This window comes from Homarus americanus, unplaced genomic scaffold (assembly GCF_018991925.1).
Source record: "Homarus americanus isolate GMGI-L3 unplaced genomic scaffold, GMGI_Hamer_2.0 scaffold19824, whole genome shotgun sequence".
NCBI classification, from domain to species: Eukaryota; Metazoa; Arthropoda; class Malacostraca; order Decapoda; family Nephropidae; genus Homarus; species Homarus americanus.
In genome coordinates, this window is record NW_024746380.1 from 778,015 (window position 1) to 799,808 (window position 21,794).

Genomic DNA, 21,794 nt, shown 5'->3' on the forward strand with positions numbered 1-21,794 from the left:
GAAATCAAGAATGAGTTAAGAACTGTAATAACTCCAAGCGTAGAAACTTTATGTCCAAGTCGCTGAAGGAGTCCTGTTTAGACTCGCTTTCTGCCTTCACTAACTTTACTTAAATTCAATTACAGTTAAGCTTCAATCCCTTCCACTAACGACTAAGTTATTTAGTTCATCATAAGACAAACTTCACTTACCAACTCAGGTTATACAGGTGACTCAGATGAAAAAATACCAAGCCAGATCAGACTTTATATCAAACCTAGAGTTACTAATGAGTTATTGCCGATAAGTTAGTATTTATGACCTTCTTCAATAATAAATCAGTCTTCATCATGCTTCAGCCTCTCCTCATACTATGGAAACTTGACTAAAGATGTTGTGTATTCCCCTTATATAATTTGGATCACCGGAAGTTTAAAAACCCCAAATTATTTTTTGGTGTTATTGTACACATCTGCTCCCTTAACTTGGCGTCTCACTCGACTCTACTCTTCCACGATGTGAAAAAAATTCAACTATAAATATTTTATGAATCATGTGTTCCATGTGATCACTACTACTACTACTACTACTACTACTGCTGCTACTACTACTACTTTGCTGTCACTCGGAATCGATTATGACGATCATCCAGCTATGATACAATGATATGAGTTGTTAAGGATGTCACCTAGGTTGGTGAGGTTTAAGGTGAATAAAGAGGCCGATACGGGACCGGCAGAGGCGATCATAGATGTTGCACATGTGGATGGCTCCACCTAGTGCTGGAAGGGCGGCGGGAGCGTCTTTCCGGCGTTGGCGCTTGTCTGCCTCTGTTTGTAGTCGGGCTAATTCGAAAGTATTGACGCCTTCTCTTGTGGTGATCCTCCAAGCGTTACGGTGTGGAGTGATCGTCTCCCAGGGCAGATTTGGCACTTTTTCGGGTTTGTCTTAACAATATCCTTATACCTTTTCAGATGCCCGGCAGCGTTACGTTTACTATTCGTTAGAAAACTGTAAAGTAGCTGCTTTGGAAGTCTACTGTTGTCCATGAGGGTAACATGGCCAGGCCAACGTAGTAGTTCATGAATAATGGTAGCCTCGATGCTCCAACAGTTGGTGTCAACGAGAATACTGGCGTATGTTCTCTTGTTTTCCCAGCGAACTCGGAGGATGGAACGTAGACTACGTTGGTGAAAGTTATCAAGTCCCTTCATGTGCCTCCTGTATGTAACCTATGTCTCGCTGCCATATAGCAGGGTGGGGAGGACCACTGCTCGATATACGTGCAACTTTGTAGATAATTTCAGCTCCCTACAGTTGAAGAAACAGGTACAGAGTATGCACATCTGATCCGATGTTGAATCTCTTCATCGCTATCCGCGGTGGTGGACAGGTGGGAGCTGAGATACTTAAAGTGGGTAACACTAGAGAGGGTACTATCAATAAGCTTGATGGATGGTGGAGGTGTGGTTGAACCAGGGGCAGGCTGAAAGAGAATCTGAGTCTTACTCACATTCACCTCAAGGGCGAAGTGTGCATACGCATCTGCATAGGTGTTCAGGATCTCCTGTAGGTCGCGTTCAGTGCTGCCGTTTCGTCTTAATGGACCGCCAATACTTGTTTTATTCGTTGGATACTACTTGTTGCATTGTGAGCTATTATATGCTCAGTGAGAGCAGCCGTGAGCTTGACAAGGTTCTGATGTTCTGTGGCGGCAAGATCCTCTGGATTAATTAATCCTATTCCTCCCAGTCTCGGTGGTAGTGCAATGGGTGACTTTTCTGCTGAGATTAAATAAGGGTTTTTCACTAGCGTTTTGATAAAAGCGACCTTGGTGGCTTCTTCCAGCGGATGGAGGAGGGGTCCGATATCAGGGATAGTGCGCATCAGGTAATTTCAGCGATGCTTAACTCCATGGGTGAATGCCACAAAAGCCGCATGCGGCTCTGCTTTAGCAATATCAGACAGAGCTTGGATTTCCTTCACCCACTCATTAACCTTTCCCGTTACGTACTCGGTCTTGAAGTCCTCCGTGCCAATTACCGCACCTAGATGCCTTTGGCCGTTTTTTATTTTTACCTCACTTCCGCCAAACATCTCCGTTGCCCATTGATAGCCTTCACAATGAGGAAGGACTTTGTAGCATTTGGGTGGTACTCTATTTGTGGACCTCGTAATGTTACCAGGTCCCACCACTTTTTTATGTTCACTTTTCCTGCTCCTGTTAGATCATCAGCGCAGGCCACTTGCTTGACCTCGGTTGTTTCATATTTTATTGCATGTTGGAGCACGAATTGTCTTAGTGCGTACATTACCATCGCGATAGGGTCCCCCTGCGATGTTCCCTCAGTTGACTGTATGATGGTATCTCCTCTTAGGGTCCTGAAGCTTGTTATATAGAGGTCTGATGGGTTCCTATAGGTGTTTTCAACATACATTGCAAAGCTTGGACACTTGATCTTGATGTTGTGCAGTGTGGCCCTGCGGTTGATTAAGCTGAATGTGTTGGAAGCGTCAACCAGGAGTACTGCCTCACAATCACAACAAACTTTTACAACAAGGCGATGGGTATTTTAGATAACTTTGAATAACTTCACATTGCAATCAAGAACTTGGTGTATATATAAAACATACTGTCATTATTGTCTACCAAGCCAAGCAGCTACTTCTTCCCTACAACTACCAATGATACGTGTCAGTAAGATCACATGGTAATTCTCATGTCACTACGTCACAACGCGTCAATATACTCTGACATGATCATTCCTCATAATTTATATTTTTACCATATCAATGTTTTTCAACTATTTCTTTGACAACCTACCGACATCACAAGTCCCTTAAATCCCATTTCTTCCACAGAACAAACTTTACCAAAAACACAAATGTAAAAAAAATAAGCAGTACTTATACTGTACTGTATATCTCATACTTGTCACAGTCCTCACAACCACTATCGTCTTGCGTCCCATTACCTCCACAACAACAAATTAAACCTAATTCTATCCGTCTCTCACAACCATCATTACTACTCACCAAGGATACCTACCGTACCATCTACCTGCGCCCCTAGCATTAACACTGCTATCTAACAAGTCGTATAATGCTCATGTCAAGTAATCTCTGAGAATCACCACCATTGCCCTTCAAGTTAACCTTCTAAATCTACTGAAATAATGCTGCTGCTCTCGTGACTACCAGTAATGTTCAACAAGTCAAGGATCAACATCGTGAACACAGTCTTCCCTATTACTCACATCAGCATGACCCTCCTTCCATATAGTCGTAAAACTGTATGATGATGGTCTTCCCTCCTTGTTCATTGATCGTTTATGGACTATGAAGAGGCAATGAATGGCCATTGTCGATAATGACACTAGATTATACAATACTTTATTTTCCAGTTAGCCTTAATAAGTGTCAGTTATGATTCTCTGTAAGGAGGTAGTGAAAACCTTCAAAGACTGCTTACCTCTGTATGTGTACACTTAGGAACTTACAAAATCCATACCATATATTTACAAACAGCTAATATTAACATGGTACAGAGATTTAAAAGTCCGACATCATAGGAGAAGCATATATAGGTATATTAGTTCTAGAAGGCATGTTTCGCTTAACGTTTCTTAACAATGACAACATCCAATTTAGCACATTCGTATCATATCGCGTTATTATTATTATTTCAACCTAGCAGCACTTTAGCAAAAATTTTCTCTGAGATCTAAAGACAATAGAAAAGTGTCAAATATGAAGTTACCGTTACTGATGAAAAAACAAAAACGAATATATTTCATAGTCGCACTTGATGCCACACGGCGGATGTGGTCACTGTTAAGGTACAACTCCAGTCGTCTCTAAGATCACGTCAGCTGAGGTTTGTCCCTTTTGTGGTCGCTGAGCATTGTGTTGGCTGTGTGGTGTTGAGCTATACCAGAGCTGCCACACCCACTGGTGGAACCGCCCACAGGAAGGGCTCACGACTCCCTCCGAGTGACTGCTGGGACTAAGAGGACCTGCATGGGAAGTTTTAATATATACTAAACACACAAATAAATAAAAACATAAGACAGTTACAATGGAGTCATAAAATACGTGATATATAGACCTGCTAATATGAAGAAGTATACAGGAATAAGAGATCAAGTAATATTGGCCTTACCAGTTAGTAAGGAGACAAAGTTGGCGAGGATCAGCGTCATGACGATGCTCATCACCCCGGAGTAACAGTAAGAGATGTCGTAGATGGTGTCGCCTCTTGACCTGAGGGATATGTTAACATCTTTATTATGACTCTCCTTCCCTTGACCATGTAGATACTTGGCACTATGAAGTACATTAAACACCTGAATCACCGTGCATGTGTGTGTGTGTTACGCCAAGAGGTTGACCAGTTTGAAGCCTCGATGAGTACATCATTTGACAACGAGAAGCGTCAGATCTCCCTCCGCGATTTGGTTATTAAAAAAAAATAATAGGTTACTGGTGACAAAGGTCCTAGCATGGGTCAATTTAACTCAGGTGAGACCAAGCTCTCGCTCTCCAGCTCACTGCAAGATCTGATCAGAACACTGGCCAGAAAAGTACTACTTATTTTACTGTTAATACAAGACACACCTTAGATAACTGTATCTAAGTTACTGATTTGGAAGTAAAACAAATTATATGCATGACACAAACTCATTGTCAGAGATGATATTGACGCTGGGAGCCCGAGTCGATGTGTTGTCCAGCAGAGAGTGAACCAGGTATGTGTTGTTGAATTGAGTCTCTGTCAGCGAGGTGTTGAGAAAGACCACAGTGGAAGCATTGGTAACGGCAGTGGAGCAGCCTTCAGTGGACAAGGACAGAGGAACAGCCCCTCCTTTACCACTGATGAAAGTACCAATCAATATCCAGATGTTGAAGACGAATGAGGTCACACAACCCACCATAACGCCCTGCAACGTGTACTGTATGTGTTAAGTTTATATACATATACAGTCTAAGTTTTCACTATAATCACAAGTTATCTAAATGATAATTCTTCACTTTAAGCTTCAGACATCTCAGGACACAATGATTCATCACCAAAAACTAACCTCAAAGTATTATTGATTATATCCGTGCACAAAAAAACCAACAACAATTAACAGAGACTTTGTACTTTACTAAAATATTGGCAATAATTTGTCTTACCTATGACTCCTCACACTACCCGAGAACCTCTCTGGCGGCGTGGTCACAGAAGAACCTCAGAGCCCTATCACACCCCACGTCACCCCCTCACCATCACTCCTGCTACATTACCTCACTCCTCACCATCACTCCTGCTACATTACCTCACTCCTCACCATCACTCCTGCTACATTACCTCACCCTCACCATCACTCCTGCTACTACATTACCTCACTCCCTCACCATCACTCCTGCTACATTACCTCACTCCTCACCATCACTCCTGCTACATTACCTCACTCCTCACCATCACATCTGCTACATTACCTCACCCCTCACTATCACACCTGTTACTTTACTTCAGCATTCACCATCACATCTGCTATATGTTGGGTCCATTTCAGAGAACTTTCTGGCACCACCCCCGAGACTATACCTTGCATCTTACCATCTCTCACATCCTCTTAAATTAGCAACTCTAGATGGACTGATGTCACTAACCCGTATGTCTCACTTATGTAGTTTGAGTTTCACATTTCATTACTTTGAGCCTATGATAGCTACAGGGTACAATTCAGAAATTAGTATGTTATAGCGTCATATATATTTGTACCTTGGCGTTGACCCACGGTGTACAGATGCCAGCAATAAACACCCCGTTCAGAGGCCCCCCGATGACGCTGGAAAGTTTGGAGATCAGAACGAAGACGCTGCCGAATTTACCCGCTAACATACCCAGGCCGATGCTGATAGCGCCGATTGCCAGGGCTGTTACACACGATAACAAATAATAATTTTTTAATGGCACTAGTTAATGGTGGCAATAAGATTGGTCCTTATTAATCTTAGTGCCACCATTAAACTAGAATGATATATTTCAAGCTATCAGAGACTCAAACAAACCTTGTAGTTTTTGTTTTTATCTGATAAGTAGTTTAAATAATTAATTATATACAGTATATATAAAACAAGTGATGCACCACAATTTGTGACTTGAAACAGACAACATCAACAATAAATAAATATTCTATCCCTGTCTGTTTTTTATACGGAACAACAACAAAAACAACAACAAATAATAATAATAATAATAATAATAATAATAATAATAATAATAATAATAATAGATATGTGTAGAGATATTACTTCCCTCCCGTGTAGAAGCAACGATCATTATTGATGACTGCTACACTAACTACAAAATAAAACATACACATAATATCTCTCGTTGGTAAGACAAAGGGCACCACTAGTTAATATTTACAGATAACTTTGAGAGTGTTAGTTGCTCCTGCCTCGCCAAGGTTCCTGAAGAAAGGTGCGCCCTTGAGAAAGTCTTGCCAGATAAAGCAGGTCATCGAGTTGCCCGTACTTGATATAGAACTGTAAAAGGACCAGAGTAATATACTGCATTATAAACATTAACTCTTTACTCCCACAGATCTTATTTTGTATTTAAGTTCTACAGTAGACAGCCCGGCACTACAGTAGACAGGCAGGCACTATAGTAGACAGGCAGACACTATAGTAGACAGACAGACACTACAGTAGACAGCAGGCATTACAGTAGACAGGCAGGCATTACAGTAGACAGGCAGGCATTACAGTAGACAGACAGGCATTACAGTAGACAGCCAGACACTATAGTAGACAGCCCGGCACTATAGTAGACAGGCAGGCACTATAGTAGACAGGCAGACACTATAGTAGACAGACAGACACTACAGTAGACAGTCAGGCATTACAGTAGACAGGCAGGCATTACAGTAGACAGGCAGGCATTACAGTAGACAGACAGGCATTACAGTAGACAGGCAGGCACTATAGTAGACAGCCCGGCACTATAGTAGACAGGCAGGCACTATAGTAGACAGGCAGACACTATAGTAGACAGACAGACACTACAGTAGACAGTCAGGCATTACAGTAGACAGGCAGGCATTACAGTAGTACAGACAGGCACTATAGTAGACAGACAGGCATTACAGTAGACAGTCAGGCATTACAGTAGACAGCCAGACACTATAGTAGAGGCACTATAGTAGACAGACAGGCATTACAGTAGACAGGCAGGCACTACAGTAGAGACACAGGCACAACTAAAAGACGCCATTTCACAAAAACTCTACAACACACTTGAGTGAAAAAGACCTAAACATGGGAAATTCTGTTCTGGCTGCCAGTATAGTCATAGGTGAACTTGAACGGGGAAACTCTCCCTAACAAGGAAAATTCGTCAAAACATTTGTTCGGGTAATTAGACGGATATATGCTCTGTAACCTATCTTAAGCTAATTTAAACTAATTTAAGCTAATTTAATCTAATTCAATCTTATGTAACCCAACCTAAGCTAAACTAATTTTCCCTAACCTAACCTCACTTAACCTAACTTAACCTAAGCTAATCTAACGTAACGTAACGTAAAGTAACGTAACCTAACCCTTTTACAGTACACCCCACCGTGGATCTCACCAAAAATAATTAACATAAATGAACAATTTTGTCCTAATTTTCTTACAAAACATTAAGAACATTAATTCACAAAACTTGATTAAACTGTCACGTAGTTTGCATCAGTGATTGAGGCAGTAATGACACTATGATAATTATTTGTTGTTCATAATTATGTTATTTTATGACTGGAGGTGACAGAGGTGGTAGCGGGAGGGGGTGGTGATATTACAGCAGAGGAGGAGGGAGTGTGGTGGCTCTCTCTCTCTCTCTCTCTCTCTCTCTCTCTCTCTCTCTCTCTCTCTCTCTCTCTCTCTCTCTCTCTCACTGCCTCCACCACTAAGACGCCTCTCTCTTCTCTTTAATTTCTGGCCTCCTCAGCCTCTTCTTCCTTGTAATTAGTTCCTAAATTTTAGTAAACAATGAACCCAGAAATTATGCATCAAGAACTGTACTGAAATTGCTTGGGAGAGAAAGGTAAAAAGAGAGTCCAACAGAGGTAGTGAGTACCAAGCAGTGAGGATACAACACACTGAGTACCAAGTAGTGAGGATACAACACATTGAGTACCAAGTAGTGAGGATACAACACATTGAGTACTAAACAGTGTGGTTACAACCTAACCTGACCTAAACTCATGACAAGAGCTTCATAAATCCAAGTGTGTTAGCCATTGCATGAAATGTTTGGTTTAGACAGAATTTATTTATTAGTGTAGTGGTGACAAGGTCAGTCTTCATCCCTGACACTGACTGACAACACCTTTATTGCTTAATATCAAACCCTCACCAACAGGGCAAAAATATTACGTATTTCTCGTTGTCTCTGTTTACCTACATATATAACATTTGCTGTTGTGTATGTGCGTGTATGTAAATATGTAGGTTATGTGTGTGCACTTGTAAGTACTATGTGCGTGTTAGTGTGTGCATGGATGTATATATGATGTTTGTTTCCAGGAAAATTTTGGCAATAATCTCTGCCACACATTTCTTAACTTTCTTTGTTCATGGAGACATTCACGAAGATCAATATGATTTCAACAATCTACAGTAATATAAGAAAAGTTTGGTTGAGGCAGAAAAGAATTCCTTAAATGAAGTAGAGTTATTTTGACGACATATACACTAATTTGTAGTCATAACAACAATAATTAAAAAAATCCCTTAAATGCATCATACATACAGGTATACATCGGTGTGTTGTTCGTATTGGTTGTGTTTTTATGTATGACTTTTGAAAATACAGCAAATAAAAATTATTAGAAAAGGGTTAGGTTAGATTTGGTTAGGTTAGGTAAATATCACCAACTCCCCTGAAAATTTTGTCAGCTGAATTGTTTACTTTCAAAGCACCTAACTTCAAGATGATCGTGTAATGGTTAACATGGAGAGACCAACAGGGAGGTGTCTGTCATAGACCTCAGTCACACGCAACACTGGGGTTCGGGCTCCTCTTCCTAACTTAAGTAAGGCATCAAAACAACCTCTCCCTCACCTGAGCACAGCACCATAGATAGCCGCCACGAACACCCCACACATGCCAGGCAAGTTCCTCAACTTGTCTGTTACCAGGAACGGGATGATTTGGTCAGGTTTTTCAATCTTTCCGGAAGTTAGAGGATCACAGTCTTCATAGACGGCGTAGGCGACCAACCCAGAGAAGAAGAATAACACCCACAGGATGATGATACCAAAAACGAAAGCAAGACACAACCTAAAGCGAGAGAGTTAGTGTTGGTGTGGTGATAATACTCAGCTAGCCAGAATTTGATCCCTTTTTTAGGAGCCAATATGTAATCTAGAATCTAAGTACTGAACATATATAATCACCTTCTATATTTTAGTTACAATTCTGACGACATACTTCATCGGCTTCTCAAAATAATCTGAAATGAATGAATATCTCAATAACGAGCTGACAACTCTACAGTAAAACGGAGCATTAACCTTTTTGGGTAAATGTCTCTCTCATAATAACTAATTCATTCTTTTACTATTTTTCTGTGGGGAAAAGACGAAGACTTACGTGGTGATAACATTTTCAGAGAGTAACCACCCTAAACCTAACCTAACCTAACTTAAACTCAGCCAAGCGAAGCTAAACTAAGCTAACTTCACTCAACCTAACCTAAACTAACGCCCCAGTTAGCGTCAAAGTGTTTAATATTCACATGAAGTAAGTTTAAGGGTCAATCTTCAGTTGATCTCTTTAAAAGAATTATAAGAAAACATAATTTACATCGTAACGGGAACCAAATATTAACTTATTTTAGCACACGAAATATTATGAAAATTAAATTATAAATATTTGTTTTTTGAAAATTACTATTGTCATTATTTTGTTTAAACAAGACAATATGATAAAAATTAAAAAAAAAAAGCTTTGTGCAATTAGGTTTTTAACAGTTACATGCACTCATATACTTTTTTATGAATTTAGTTATCAAGAGACTTCAAACATGACCCAATTTCCCTCGAGTGAAAAATAAATGTGGTGAAAGATAAAAGTAATAACTATAAATCATTTGCAGGAGATGTTCTAGTAATGCAATTAATATCATCGATTACTATAATAAGCACGTGTAGCCAGCCAAAAGATATTTACATTTTATTCTCGCTTAAGTGATTACATTTTCTGGAGGAACGTCATTCACTATTATTATTTTTATTTACTTTCACTTGTTCTAATTTCTTGATACTGACAATATACGTATATTTAATAGCCCATGATTTATTCTGCTGAGTTATTTTCCTCTCTGAAAGTAATATTAATTAGTCTTCATAAATATTTTTTATCCTGGTTAGGTTAATTTTTAATCTTTTTTAATTGCTTGATTCATTAACAACCTGTAATATTTTAATCATTTAGCGTAAAGAATTTGATGTCTTATATCCTGTCAGAAAAGGAATATTGTGAAGTAGTTGCTCAGCCTATTATATGCAAATCTTTCAAATCATTAAAATTGTATATAATTGTAAGTAATTTGTTGATATTTTTACCTCATCTGATTTTAAGCAATAGAAGAAATGTATCTGATTTTAATTAATAGAGCAAATCTGTCTGGTGTAAGCAATAGAACAAACCTCTAATTTTAAGCAATGGAATAAGTTTACCCCGTTGTAAATGATATAAAAAGTCTACCTATTTACTTTTAGGTGCAAAAAATATCTGAGATGTTGTAGATCACGCACCATAAACTTCTTACCGTACCTTTGTGATGTTTGAAGGGTGTTAACACTGGCGAGTCTCTGGAATGTGATCTGGTTGAAAGCAGCGAGATATAAAAAGATGTGGACACCCAACAACATTGTCGACCAGAAGGTGTGGCGCACGAATGGGTTGGGGTCGAAGCTGTGTGGGTGAGAGAGTAAGAAAGAAGAGTATACTTAATTGTGAGCAGATTTCACCATGTTACAACACAATATTAGGCTATCAGGTCGTAGAGGAGTGAGCTTTGACTAGTTCATATCCATCAATTTGCTAAGTTCATCACAATTCAGATGGAGGTTGAATCCCGTGTTTACCTCATCGTCAGACTGTGGAGGCGGCACCGTTAATCACACAATCAATGACCCAGTAAATGTCTGCTTAAAACTAGTTAACTCAAGTGATGTCTGCCCTACACTTGTGCTAATGCAGGATTTATATTCACCATGCAAACCCTTAGTAACAAAAAAAATAATAGTAATACAAGAAAAGAATGACTTGGCAATAATATAAAGAATAAAAGTATCGTTAGCGTAAAATACATTATCGTTTGTAGTAATAAGATCCAATGACAGTTCTTGACTGAGTGAGAACAACTGAATCATCTGGTAGGGTCATATAAAATCCAAAATACTTATAGAAGAGAGAAATCAGCAGTACAGGTAAAAAATAAATCCTTCAAAAAACTCACTTGAAGAACTGGAGGCGGGAGCCACGGTCAGCTATGGTCCACACATTGCCAACACCACCCAAGTCCAGGCAGCAGATAACTACCACCGCCAGCAAACCCAGGAACATGAGTGATGTTTGAAGCACATCAGTGTACACTACGGCCTTCACTCCTCCCTGGAAATTAGTGATACAACAGCTTCACTACACACTGAGGTGGCTGAGGTAAATGTCTGGTAATAGAGGTACAACAGCTTCACTACACGCTGAGGTGGCTGAGGTAAATGTCAAGGAAACTGATTTTATGATGATTGGAGGGTTCAGGGATTTGCTGGTGGAAGATAATTGTCTAGAGGGCGGAAAGGAACAACAGAGGATCACTAGTCGCTACTGACACTTGGCTAAGTTAATAATGAAATATTACCCATATGACATGTGAAGGTAAGGTAAGGTAAGGTAAGGTAAGGTAAGGTAAGGTTAGGTTAGGTTAGGTTAAGTCGAAATAATCTTCAAGTGATCCTAACAATATTACAACTCACAATAGAAGTGTAGAAGGTGCAGATGACGCCCAGGATGACAATTGACGTAGTGGTGGACAGGTTTGTGACTGTGGACAGGGCCAGTGACGGGGCGTACAGGCATATACCCATTAAGATGAGATTGTAAAGTAGCTGCAAGGATGATGCCATCTTCCGTAGTAGTCGAGATTTAAACCGAATCTCAAGATACTGTAGTGAGGGAGGAAAGGAAGATGGCTTGTTAATGTTATACTATTATTACTGCACTTTAACAACTAAGGTTTTATAAACATATAATCAAGGTTTATTCATACACTAGTCGCCAAATAAGATCTGTATCACAAAGGGTATATATGTAACGTAAGTCACTATCACCCAATAATCGGTATTGTAGACTCAACTAACCTCATTGATGGAAACCAGCTTCAGGTTATATAGGATTGGCAGCGTCACTTGGTGGATAAATATACAGACAGGAAACAATCCGACAAAGAGGACGATAAGTTGAGTTCCGTACATGTATATCTCGGAGGGCTGTCCTGTTTAACACCAAATTATAAAGTTGATTAATCGTATTGAATCACAACCCCCAACTAACCCCACCACCCCTCTACACACACACACACACACACACACACACACACACACACACACACACACACACACACACACACATCTGAAAGAGCTGGATGAGAATTACTTATACAGTGTTCATTGTAGCCCATCCCTCGCTACCTGTCTGCTAGTATGAAAATCTCTAGACGTTCCGGCGCGATAGGGAGGGGCCAGTCAGCTCCTCCCACCGTCTCCTTCTACTTCGAAGTACTTTCAGAACACCACCTGACGCCATCGCAGAAACCAATCATTTTTGGGAATCGAAAAGTGACCACACCACAGCGTCTCCCTAATTCGAGTTGATATAAAGTTATGCTCAGCTAAGGGACACAGATTCATTCTGCCTCTTCCTCTCAGTTCACTGTCCAGCTAACTTGCTGAGTCACCTTCAAGCATATTTTTCTCTTAGGTCTAGGGACGTGCCAAATTTAGATATTGATGATTTATCAATGTTAAAAGCTGCGATAAGTAATGACTTGAACTGTGTGTGCTGGGATCATGTAGCAGTAAGTAACAAAAAGATGAGGTTCCCCCATGTTGCAGTAAGTAACAAAAAGAGGCGGCTCCCTCATGTAGCAGTAAGTAACAAAAAGAGGCGGCTCCCTCATGTAGCAGTAAGTAACAAAAAGAGGCGGCTCCCTCATGTAGCAGTAAGTGATAAGGGCAGGAGGCTCCTCGTGTAGTAGTAGGTGTCAGGGGCAGGAGGCTCCATGTATAGCAGGAGGTGATAGGGGCAGGAGGCTCCTTGTATAGTCGTAGTAGGTGATAGGGGCAGGAGGCTCCTCGTGTAGTAGTAGGTGTCAGGGGCAGGAGGCTCCATGTATAGCAGGAGGTGATAGGGGCAGGAGGCTCCTTGTATAGTAGTAGTAGGTGATAGGGGCAGGAGGCTCCTCGTGTAGTAGTAGGTGTCAGGGGCAGGAGGCTCCATGTATAGCAGGAGGTGATAGGGGCAGGAGGCTCCTTGTATAGTAGTAGTAGGTGATAGGGGCGGGAGGCTCCTTGTATAGCAGTAGGTGACAGAGGCAGGAGGCTCCTCGTGTAGTAGTAGGTGTCAGGGGCAGGAGGCTCCATGTATAGCAGGAGGTGATAGAGGCAGGAGGCTCCTTGTATAGCAGTAGGTGACAGGGGCAGGAGGCTCCTCGTGTAGTAATAGGTGTCAGGGGCAGGAGGCTCCTTGTATAGCAGTAGGTGACAGGGGAGGCGTAAAGTATGTAGTTTATATACAGCAGTGAGGTGGTTATCGTCCTTCTGTCGCCCTCTTGGTCTCACACTGTTCCCAACTGCACAACTTTCTTCATCAAAACACTGTCTACCAACTTTATGGACAAAACTTCTTGGAGCAACTTTTCCTGCAACATCTTGCCGCGGCAGATGATGATACACCTCTTATGGCAACGCTAAAACTTACCCAGTTTTGTCAAGACTCTGAAACTGTGTCAGTGTCTTGGCATGACATTTGACACTAGTATGGCAACTCTGAAACTATCCCAGTGTCTTGCCATGACAGATGTGACACTTATCTGGCAACTATGAAACTGTAAAAACAAATTATATCCTTGGTTCAGTACAACTACAGGTATATGTCAGCATATACTTAATACAAAAAAGAAATTTCTACTAAAAAATGCACATAAATTGTAAACATAACCAGAGGAGCAAAAACAATGTGAGTTTAAATAAGAGTTGTGAGCGAGGTGTTTCAAGAAGCAGACCAGAGCAGCCAAACGTGTATCATTATATTCCACCTAACACGTAGCAAGAATAACATCAAACTACATTAAGTGAAGGAATCCATTGTTATTGGTTGTTCTCAGGGATGGTAGTAATTCATTGACTAGCGTTACTTTGCTTTATTTATTCTCATTGGTGAATAGAACTCTGTTAATGGGTTCGAGTGGTTAAATGACTCTATAGTTTATGTTTCTCGTAAGTCAATAATGGCTGAGTTATCCCATTACCCCCAATCACTTTACCTGGTTTTGTTTTACACTAAATGTGAGTCATGAAAATCAATAGATGACGGAAAAAATAAATAATGGCGCCATTAACATATAACTTACGTAAAAATAATTTATGAGTGTTGATAAAAAAAAATTTCTCCCACAACTTTCGTGTAAGGAAAAAATTCTATATTTTTATCAACATAATAGATTGATTGACATTAAAGAGGCAACTGTTACTAACCCAAGCAACATATGCTCACAGTTCTATAGAATAAAACAAAGAAAACCTTTTGTTAGGAAATAAACATTTTGAAACACTTTATGGTCAGCTCTCGTCATGAACTCACAAGACCACTTTCACTACTGGAGATATGAAAGTGAACAACTGAATAATATAATTAATCTCCTTCCTCTGAAAAGGGAGAAGAGGCCTCACTAACCTAACACAGATATGGCAGAGATGACGCCGCCGAGGAGAGAGAACAACACAGGTATTGGAGACAAGTTCCTGCTCCCCAGTAGGTACTCCTGTGTGGTCGTCACCCGGCCCTTGAGCCCGCTGTACACTCCGATCAACACGGATGCCGTCAACATGATGCTGAACACCGCGATGTCAATAGGTGTGAAATTTGGACCCGAGGTGTTGTTAGAGTCAGCCATTGATTCGTGTTGTGACGTGCCCTGTGTGTAGGAAAATAAGGTGTTGAGGCCTATCTGAATTAAAAGCTATTGAAATTATAAATCAATACTTCCTGACAACTAAGTGTAAGGGTGTGCATCCACTCCAACAATTACCATGGCAGCAGTGCTGCCGTTTGACGTAAATTCGTCTGCTAGACGGTAAAAAAAAATGAAATTCGATGACGTAACCGGTAGACCGTGACGTCACTGCACCGACCCCGGCGGCCCGTCGGGAAAATACCTAAATTGTTAATGATGCCTTTTGGGGGTCAAATGAAGAATAAAAATGATGTAGAATAATTATGAAGGTATTTTATTTGATTTCCTTCATTTCATAATTGATAGTTTAGCAATACTGTTTTATGATGAGTTGGCACGAGAGGATGACGTCTACTAAGAACACAAAGACAATCATTTCGTCCTGAAATTTGTGTTAAATCTGACCAATATCATGGGCATATTGACGCCATTTTAAAGCCTTGTGCACTTGATATTAGGAGATATTCTGAGGTCAATAGGAATTAATTTTCACTATACAAGAATGCCTGATTACAATACTGCAATAAGGAAAAGTATTGGAGTTTTCTGATGAAAAGGGGGAGTCCCCCCGCTGGATCCGCTATGAGTTCAGTGCCTATCATACGACTTTCACTGTAGAGCCTTTGTCAAAAGCATCTACTGTACACGCCGTTATACACCGACTTTCGTTGAATCCTTTACTGTTTGTTCTTTATTTATTGTTAATTTATTAGACATTTTAAAATTATATATTTCATAATAGTTATCCTTTTCAACAGGTAATTCTCTATGATATTCACCCATAATATCACCCCATTTTCTACTTCTTGAACTCTTTTATCTCTTTTCTTCAATATTATACTGCCCCACCTGACTTAAAGTTGTTTAAACAATCTAATGTGCAATATTTCATACAATATATATGCATAATAATAGTAAAAAGGATTTGAATTGTTACTGATACACAATATATGAATCACATTTAGCAAGGAAAACGTTTTATGACGTCACAACGCGAGGAAGATAACCAATCAGAGCGTTCGGTAAAACACAGTCGGAATTACGTCAGTCCTGCATGGCAGAGAGAGAGAGAGTGTGTGTGTGTGTGTGTGTTGTTACGACCGTGTCGTATTTTTCTATTTTTTTATATAACATGCTTCCATGTTGTTCCATATTATTCCTGTAATGATGTGTTATATTTACTATTATATAATCTAGTCGCCTTACCCTGTGCTGTTAAGGTTTTAACTGTTATTATTTGTTCAAGCCCATCTTATTTCTTCATTTAGTATTGTAACAAGCATTCTTTGTCCTCTAACGATCATCTGCATCGTTAAACGACCCATGTTTCACCTGCTGGTCGCATTGGCGGGAAACGACCCTATATATAGTACTCCACCTGTAGACAGAGTTCAGTCCAGTTCACTTTGTCATTCAGTTAACGTTCCTTTGAGTGACACCCGCCACCTGTTACTTATACTTATTTTATTTGTGTTGTTCCTGTCGCCACCAATGTGGTATATCTATGTGAGTACCTATTCATGTCTCTTATGTGTCCATCAGTATTTGCTTCGTTACATTTAAGTAATTCAGTGTTGCTTCACGATAATTAATTTCAGTTTTAGTTTTTTATATGTTTATGCAGTGTTAACGTAATCCAATGCTTTATTTTTATTCTTTTGATGTTTCGATGTTTAGTATCATTTGTGTCTTAAAAGTTTCGATAGTGAATCAATTTGTTGTGACAGCCTACGAGGCTCTTTATTTAAATTTTTAAAGGTTTACTATATTTATTTTTATTCCCTTTTAATTTACTTCACTTTTTTTGTTTGGTTACGCCTAGAACCTGGATATTAAAGTAAATTAAGAGACGGCGAAACAGTGTGTGTATTTCATTCTTACTCTAACAGCTTTTAAAGTAATGGATGACGTCAATAAATTGACATTTGAAAGACACGTCAGGGTACAGTCAAGAACAATCATAGAGGGGCAAGGAAAGCGTGGACGTCAGGCCAGTGAGGAGCATTTATTTTTATCCGTCATTCGATTGTTTATATTCATACGTTGAGTGACAATTGTATACAAACAAAGAATTATGACGCTGAAGCATATTTAACATAACTAACTTGAATAATGTAAATTGTATTCCAAAGAATTAGAATCAGCAGGCACCTACACATAGCTGGAGATAAGCTGACTTTACACCTTGGAAATTCAAATTTTATCTTAATAGATTAACATTACATTTACAAGGCTACACTTATATTGTAATGCCTTTCAATTTATTGCTACCTCTGAACACAGTTTCTTGAGCGTCACCATAACTATTTAGTTCGTGTGGATGGCGGATAAAGCTTCGGGAAGAATGCACATTCTCAGCGACGTCAAAAACGTGACCAATTTTGTTGGTTTAATATATAACACCCTGTTGGTAAGGCAACCGCCGAAGATGTAGCTAAACTAGGGAATGAAACGAATGCAGTTTCAGAAGCAGTTAAGAAACAAAATAGGGGTATTGAACAGTCCTACGAGGCAGTACAAACTCTGACCTCTCATATGAATGCTGTTGTTGACGAAACTAATCAACTAACACGAATTGTCCAGGGATTCACACGGTCAGAATCTACAATGGGATGGCTACTCTGCTTTACAGAATATATGCAAGCAGTTGAAGCCTCTGTACAGGCCAACCGGCCTATTGCAGACTCCTTATTTTCTTATGTTCTTATGTTCTAAAGGATCTCTCATGTGGAGAAATGTCCAGTAGATATCCTCAATTAATGTTGAATATTAACAGTAAAGAATAGCTTCAGCATTCCGGGAATTGTCACAAATTGTCTTCATACAGCAGCTCTCTGACGGCCAAGAAAACTGAAATCTCCGAGGTGGTTTAGCATTGGAGAAAAGTTTAATACATTTCTTCGCACTTCAAATAACCTCACTGTAGAATATCAGCAGATACAGACCGAAATACGACACACACTTTGTATATCAGTAACTATTAACTTGCACTAGTTTGAAAAAGACCTCGGATGATTACCCAATGTGGAATATTTTACTTTTAATATTTTTATTTCATCCGTGGATATACTATAGTTGTTTGATCTGACAGACACATTACCTGAGAAGCGTTTAGAAGTGTTAGAGTTTGACCCTGCAACACACAGTCACCAGCCACACTAACAGGGATACTCCCCAACCTCCCACTATCACGCTCTCACACCCGTCACAGACAACACCAACAAAATATCTACCATATACTGTAAGATACGATTTTGCTTATGGAATTTAAATCACATTAATTACTAAATTTTGGTATTAGTCTTCCTGTCCGGTAACAAAGCTTCTGTTACTGTGAGTGTTTACAAGATATTATACCATAGGTTGGTATTTATCATTCATCAGCAACTGTGTCTCAGAATCAACAGCTTGCTCCAACCCTACTGTACGTGTATGACATGAGGCAGGTGATCTGGTAACACTGTCTGGGGAGGAGTTGACAGATATGATTTAAAAGGCTAAATATTTGCGATCTATGTTCGGAGATTGCCTAAAAATGCATTTCTTGTATATATAACTGACAGATGAGTTTATTCAGTTTAGGAATGACCTCTCGTAGTGAAGAAGTTAAAAATGCTCTGATTTAACACTTTTTTCAGGCAAAGAAAATGTGAATGAAGGAAGGAAAGAAGTGAATGAAGTTAACAGACAAAAATGTTAATCAAGAAACAGTGTCAATACTCATTTCCATTGGCTAACAAACTTTGATTTATAGCTATACTGTACTGTAATTCGGAAAGACATTTCTCCATGTCTGTCGGTGCAAGCTGTGTTTTCCAATGAATCTCGGGTACTAGTGTTGGTCATGAATTTCCAGCAAAAAACACCCACTATTTGACTGCCGTTGATATCTATTCACTATATTAATATCATTATATTATTCTACTATAGATGAAGCACGGTGATTCACCATAGTTACAACAAATGCCAGAAATAATCACTGACAACTTCACAGATGCTAGGAAAGCAGGCCTGACAACATAATGCAGGAATCACAATTAGTGATCGGAAATATTCGTCCATTGTGACACATTGAATCGATGAGAAAAGGGACCGATAATTTTTGGGAGAGTTTACACCCTATCGGCCCACCCCAAACTTAGCATGGCAGAACAAGGAGGGGCAGGTTGATATAAAGTACAACTACCTCACTGACATCAGGAATATTTATACACAACATTAAACTATGATACTTAAACCAGTAGATAAGCAAAATACATTGGGACATCAATAACGAAACTCCTCCCTTGCTACAAACACATAGGGGAACACTTAGTAAATATCTTGCAAAGAGCATGTCACACGGTAGTGGAAATAAAAAAAAGCTACAGATTATTGGTGAAAAGCAATAATAGTTGTCTTATACAAAGGGCAACTTAACGAGGAAAATGAAAATATTAAAATAAAATTACAATGCATAAAAAAACAGGATTTTTTTTAGAGCGCATTTTTTAACCTGGAGATAAAACTCCCGATAAGCCGGATCACGGAAGACTGTGACGGGTGATGAGAACTTGTGAAGCAGCAGTAAAAGCTGTCAGTAACAACAACCCGTACGACCCACTATCAAGGATCTCAAGGAGTATCCCAGGAAGATCGGACAGCTCACCAGCCGCACAGTATACTTCAGTAAACCCCCACAAAAATATTTATATCTATCTCTTATAAATACTGGGATAATGAAATCAAATACAACAAAGGAAGGTAGCCATAGTTCCACTTTACACGGGGATATGACCAAGGTACTCGTGTTTAGTGAAGAAGAACGTTAAAGTAATATGCTAGTGAAGAGATGAGCGACTCAAGAAAATCTGTGATTACACGAAACATTGAAATTTATTCCCGGTCGTGGCACCAGATATATTTAAATTAATTTTAAATAAACCATGATGTGAAGTATATCTAAAAAAAAGAGTTAATGTAACAAATAGAATAATATAGCACGATAATAAATTTCAAAACGAGGTCTGCCACAGAACACTGAGGAGATAGTACAAGCGCCCCTCCATGCATGAGTCCATCGAGGCAGCACTATCATATGTCGGTCCTCAGGCACTAGACAGACAAGAGACTCATAGACAAGGGAACAATACAGTCCACACACACACAAGGGTTGCGGTCCATCATCCATTAAAATACAGGTAAAGGCAGTCAGTCCCTCACTCACTGTGTGGACAAAGAACTGGACCTCCAGCAACATAACGCAGCCGCAAGTCTCTCTCATCTCACTGAACGTTAGATTGGCGTTCCAGTGTTACCCTGGCGCGGATCCCTGGAGGATACTACCTGAAAGAGATGGAGAACCAATATTCGGAAGGGCATCAGGCGCAACAAATTTCACAGTTCAGTCTGGATAGTCATCGTCTTAGACCGCAGCGTACGTTAACACCCACCAGGACTAAAGAGAGCGACATGTTTCTGGTGTTAAGAAACTATGAAAGAGAAACCTTGTAACTTAGTGGTTCGAATCTCACAATGTGACATTTTAGTTGGTAACATGAGAAAAATTAACAAACAAATTGTACCAATCTAAAATACTTTCAAATATTAAAAAAAAAAAGCCTTTAAAGTTGCATCATGACAGCAGAGAGTGGAGGCGGCGACGTGACCTCAGCAACAGATACATACAGCAAAAGGCACTCCAGGTCTTCAAGTGATCTGGGCTGTGAGGAGAGGAGTGAATGACCGAGCTTCAGCCGGTGGGTCCGTATCCTGCTTGCACTAAGATCTTAGCCAACTTTTTGAAAATCGTCGTCATTGTTTACCCAAACAGAAAAAAAAAACATAAGAAAATGCAGTTAATAAAATGTCATTTAATGCTCAGTAGGTAAACTAACCTATAGATAAAACTAATGATATATTTGTTGATGTCAGTAAACTTGAAATGTTGACTCATTTTTTACTTCAGGACAGCGAAAAGTATGAATGGTGTTTATAGGTGAACATATACAATTATTTACTTAAAAAAAAAAACATATGGCCATTCAAATACTACGGTGGCGATGTTTTCTGAACACCTTACAGCTTTATAAAAGAGAGATACAAGGCAACAGACATTTTAAACCATAGACTAAACATGAGTGGTATGTTCAATGTACTGTACTGTACTACAGCTGAAACTGTGTTGACGTAAAATATGAGTTTTCGTCATTATAAAATTCTTCATCATATATGAATAAACATGCAACATATATATGTATTTGCTTCATATTCTGTGAAAGCAAAATCAGAAGCATTCCTTTTTTAACCAGTAAGCTGGTTGATAAGCAGCTTATCTGGAGATATGTATGGATTTTTGCGAGTTGTGAGCGCAGCTTCTGAGCTGGCCAACATGCACAACATGGCTGGACTATCACTGTTTACCACAATAATACTCGTTGACGATAAAGCGGCTAGTGACTACATTCATTCTTGCTGTGACATATTTGCATTGGCATGTCTTTTCTACGGAGTCTACAAAATTATATAGACGAAGACAATTGACTCAAAGCC

The 21,794-nt window shown here is 39.5% G+C and overlaps 1 protein-coding gene across 2 annotated transcripts; it reads right to left on the reverse strand.

Moving 5' to 3' along the window:
• Nucleotides 1-3,441: 3,441 nt before the first annotated feature.
• Nucleotides 3,442-20,517, reverse strand: LOC121879226 (sodium-coupled monocarboxylate transporter 1-like). Of its 2 annotated transcripts, none has more exons than XM_042385822.1 (12): nucleotides 20,470-20,517; nucleotides 14,984-15,224; nucleotides 12,391-12,524; nucleotides 12,007-12,195; nucleotides 11,490-11,644; nucleotides 10,802-10,942; nucleotides 9,086-9,304; nucleotides 6,401-6,519; nucleotides 5,750-5,904; nucleotides 4,660-4,919; nucleotides 4,142-4,242; nucleotides 3,442-3,995 (listed from the first exon to the last, which is right to left on the reverse strand). In XM_042385822.1, the coding sequence occupies exons 1-12, from the start codon at nucleotides 20,500-20,502 to the stop codon at nucleotides 3,814-3,816; spliced, it is 1,929 nt and encodes a 642-aa protein (XP_042241756.1). In that variant the 5' UTR covers nucleotides 20,503-20,517; the 3' UTR covers nucleotides 3,442-3,813. The 2 variants fall into 2 exon arrangements, with proteins under 2 accessions (XP_042241756.1, XP_042241757.1); XM_042385823.1 differs by lacking the exon at nucleotides 20,470-20,517 and adding an exon at nucleotides 18,364-18,424.
• Between the last annotated feature and the right edge of the window lie 1,277 nt (nucleotides 20,518-21,794).

Coding starts and splice junctions, on each gene's coding strand:
- LOC121879226 (XM_042385822.1), bottom strand. CDS start 20,502: ATGTTGCTGGAGGTCCAGTTCTTTGTCCACACA. Junction 5,905..6,400: donor TAACACTCTCAAAGTTATCT/GTAAATATTAAC, acceptor CGTGTGTAACAG/CCCTGGCAATCGGCGCTATC. Junction 4,920..5,749: donor CACCGTGGGTCAACGCCAAG/GTACAAATATAT, acceptor TACACGTTGCAG/GGCGTTATGGTGGGTTGTGT.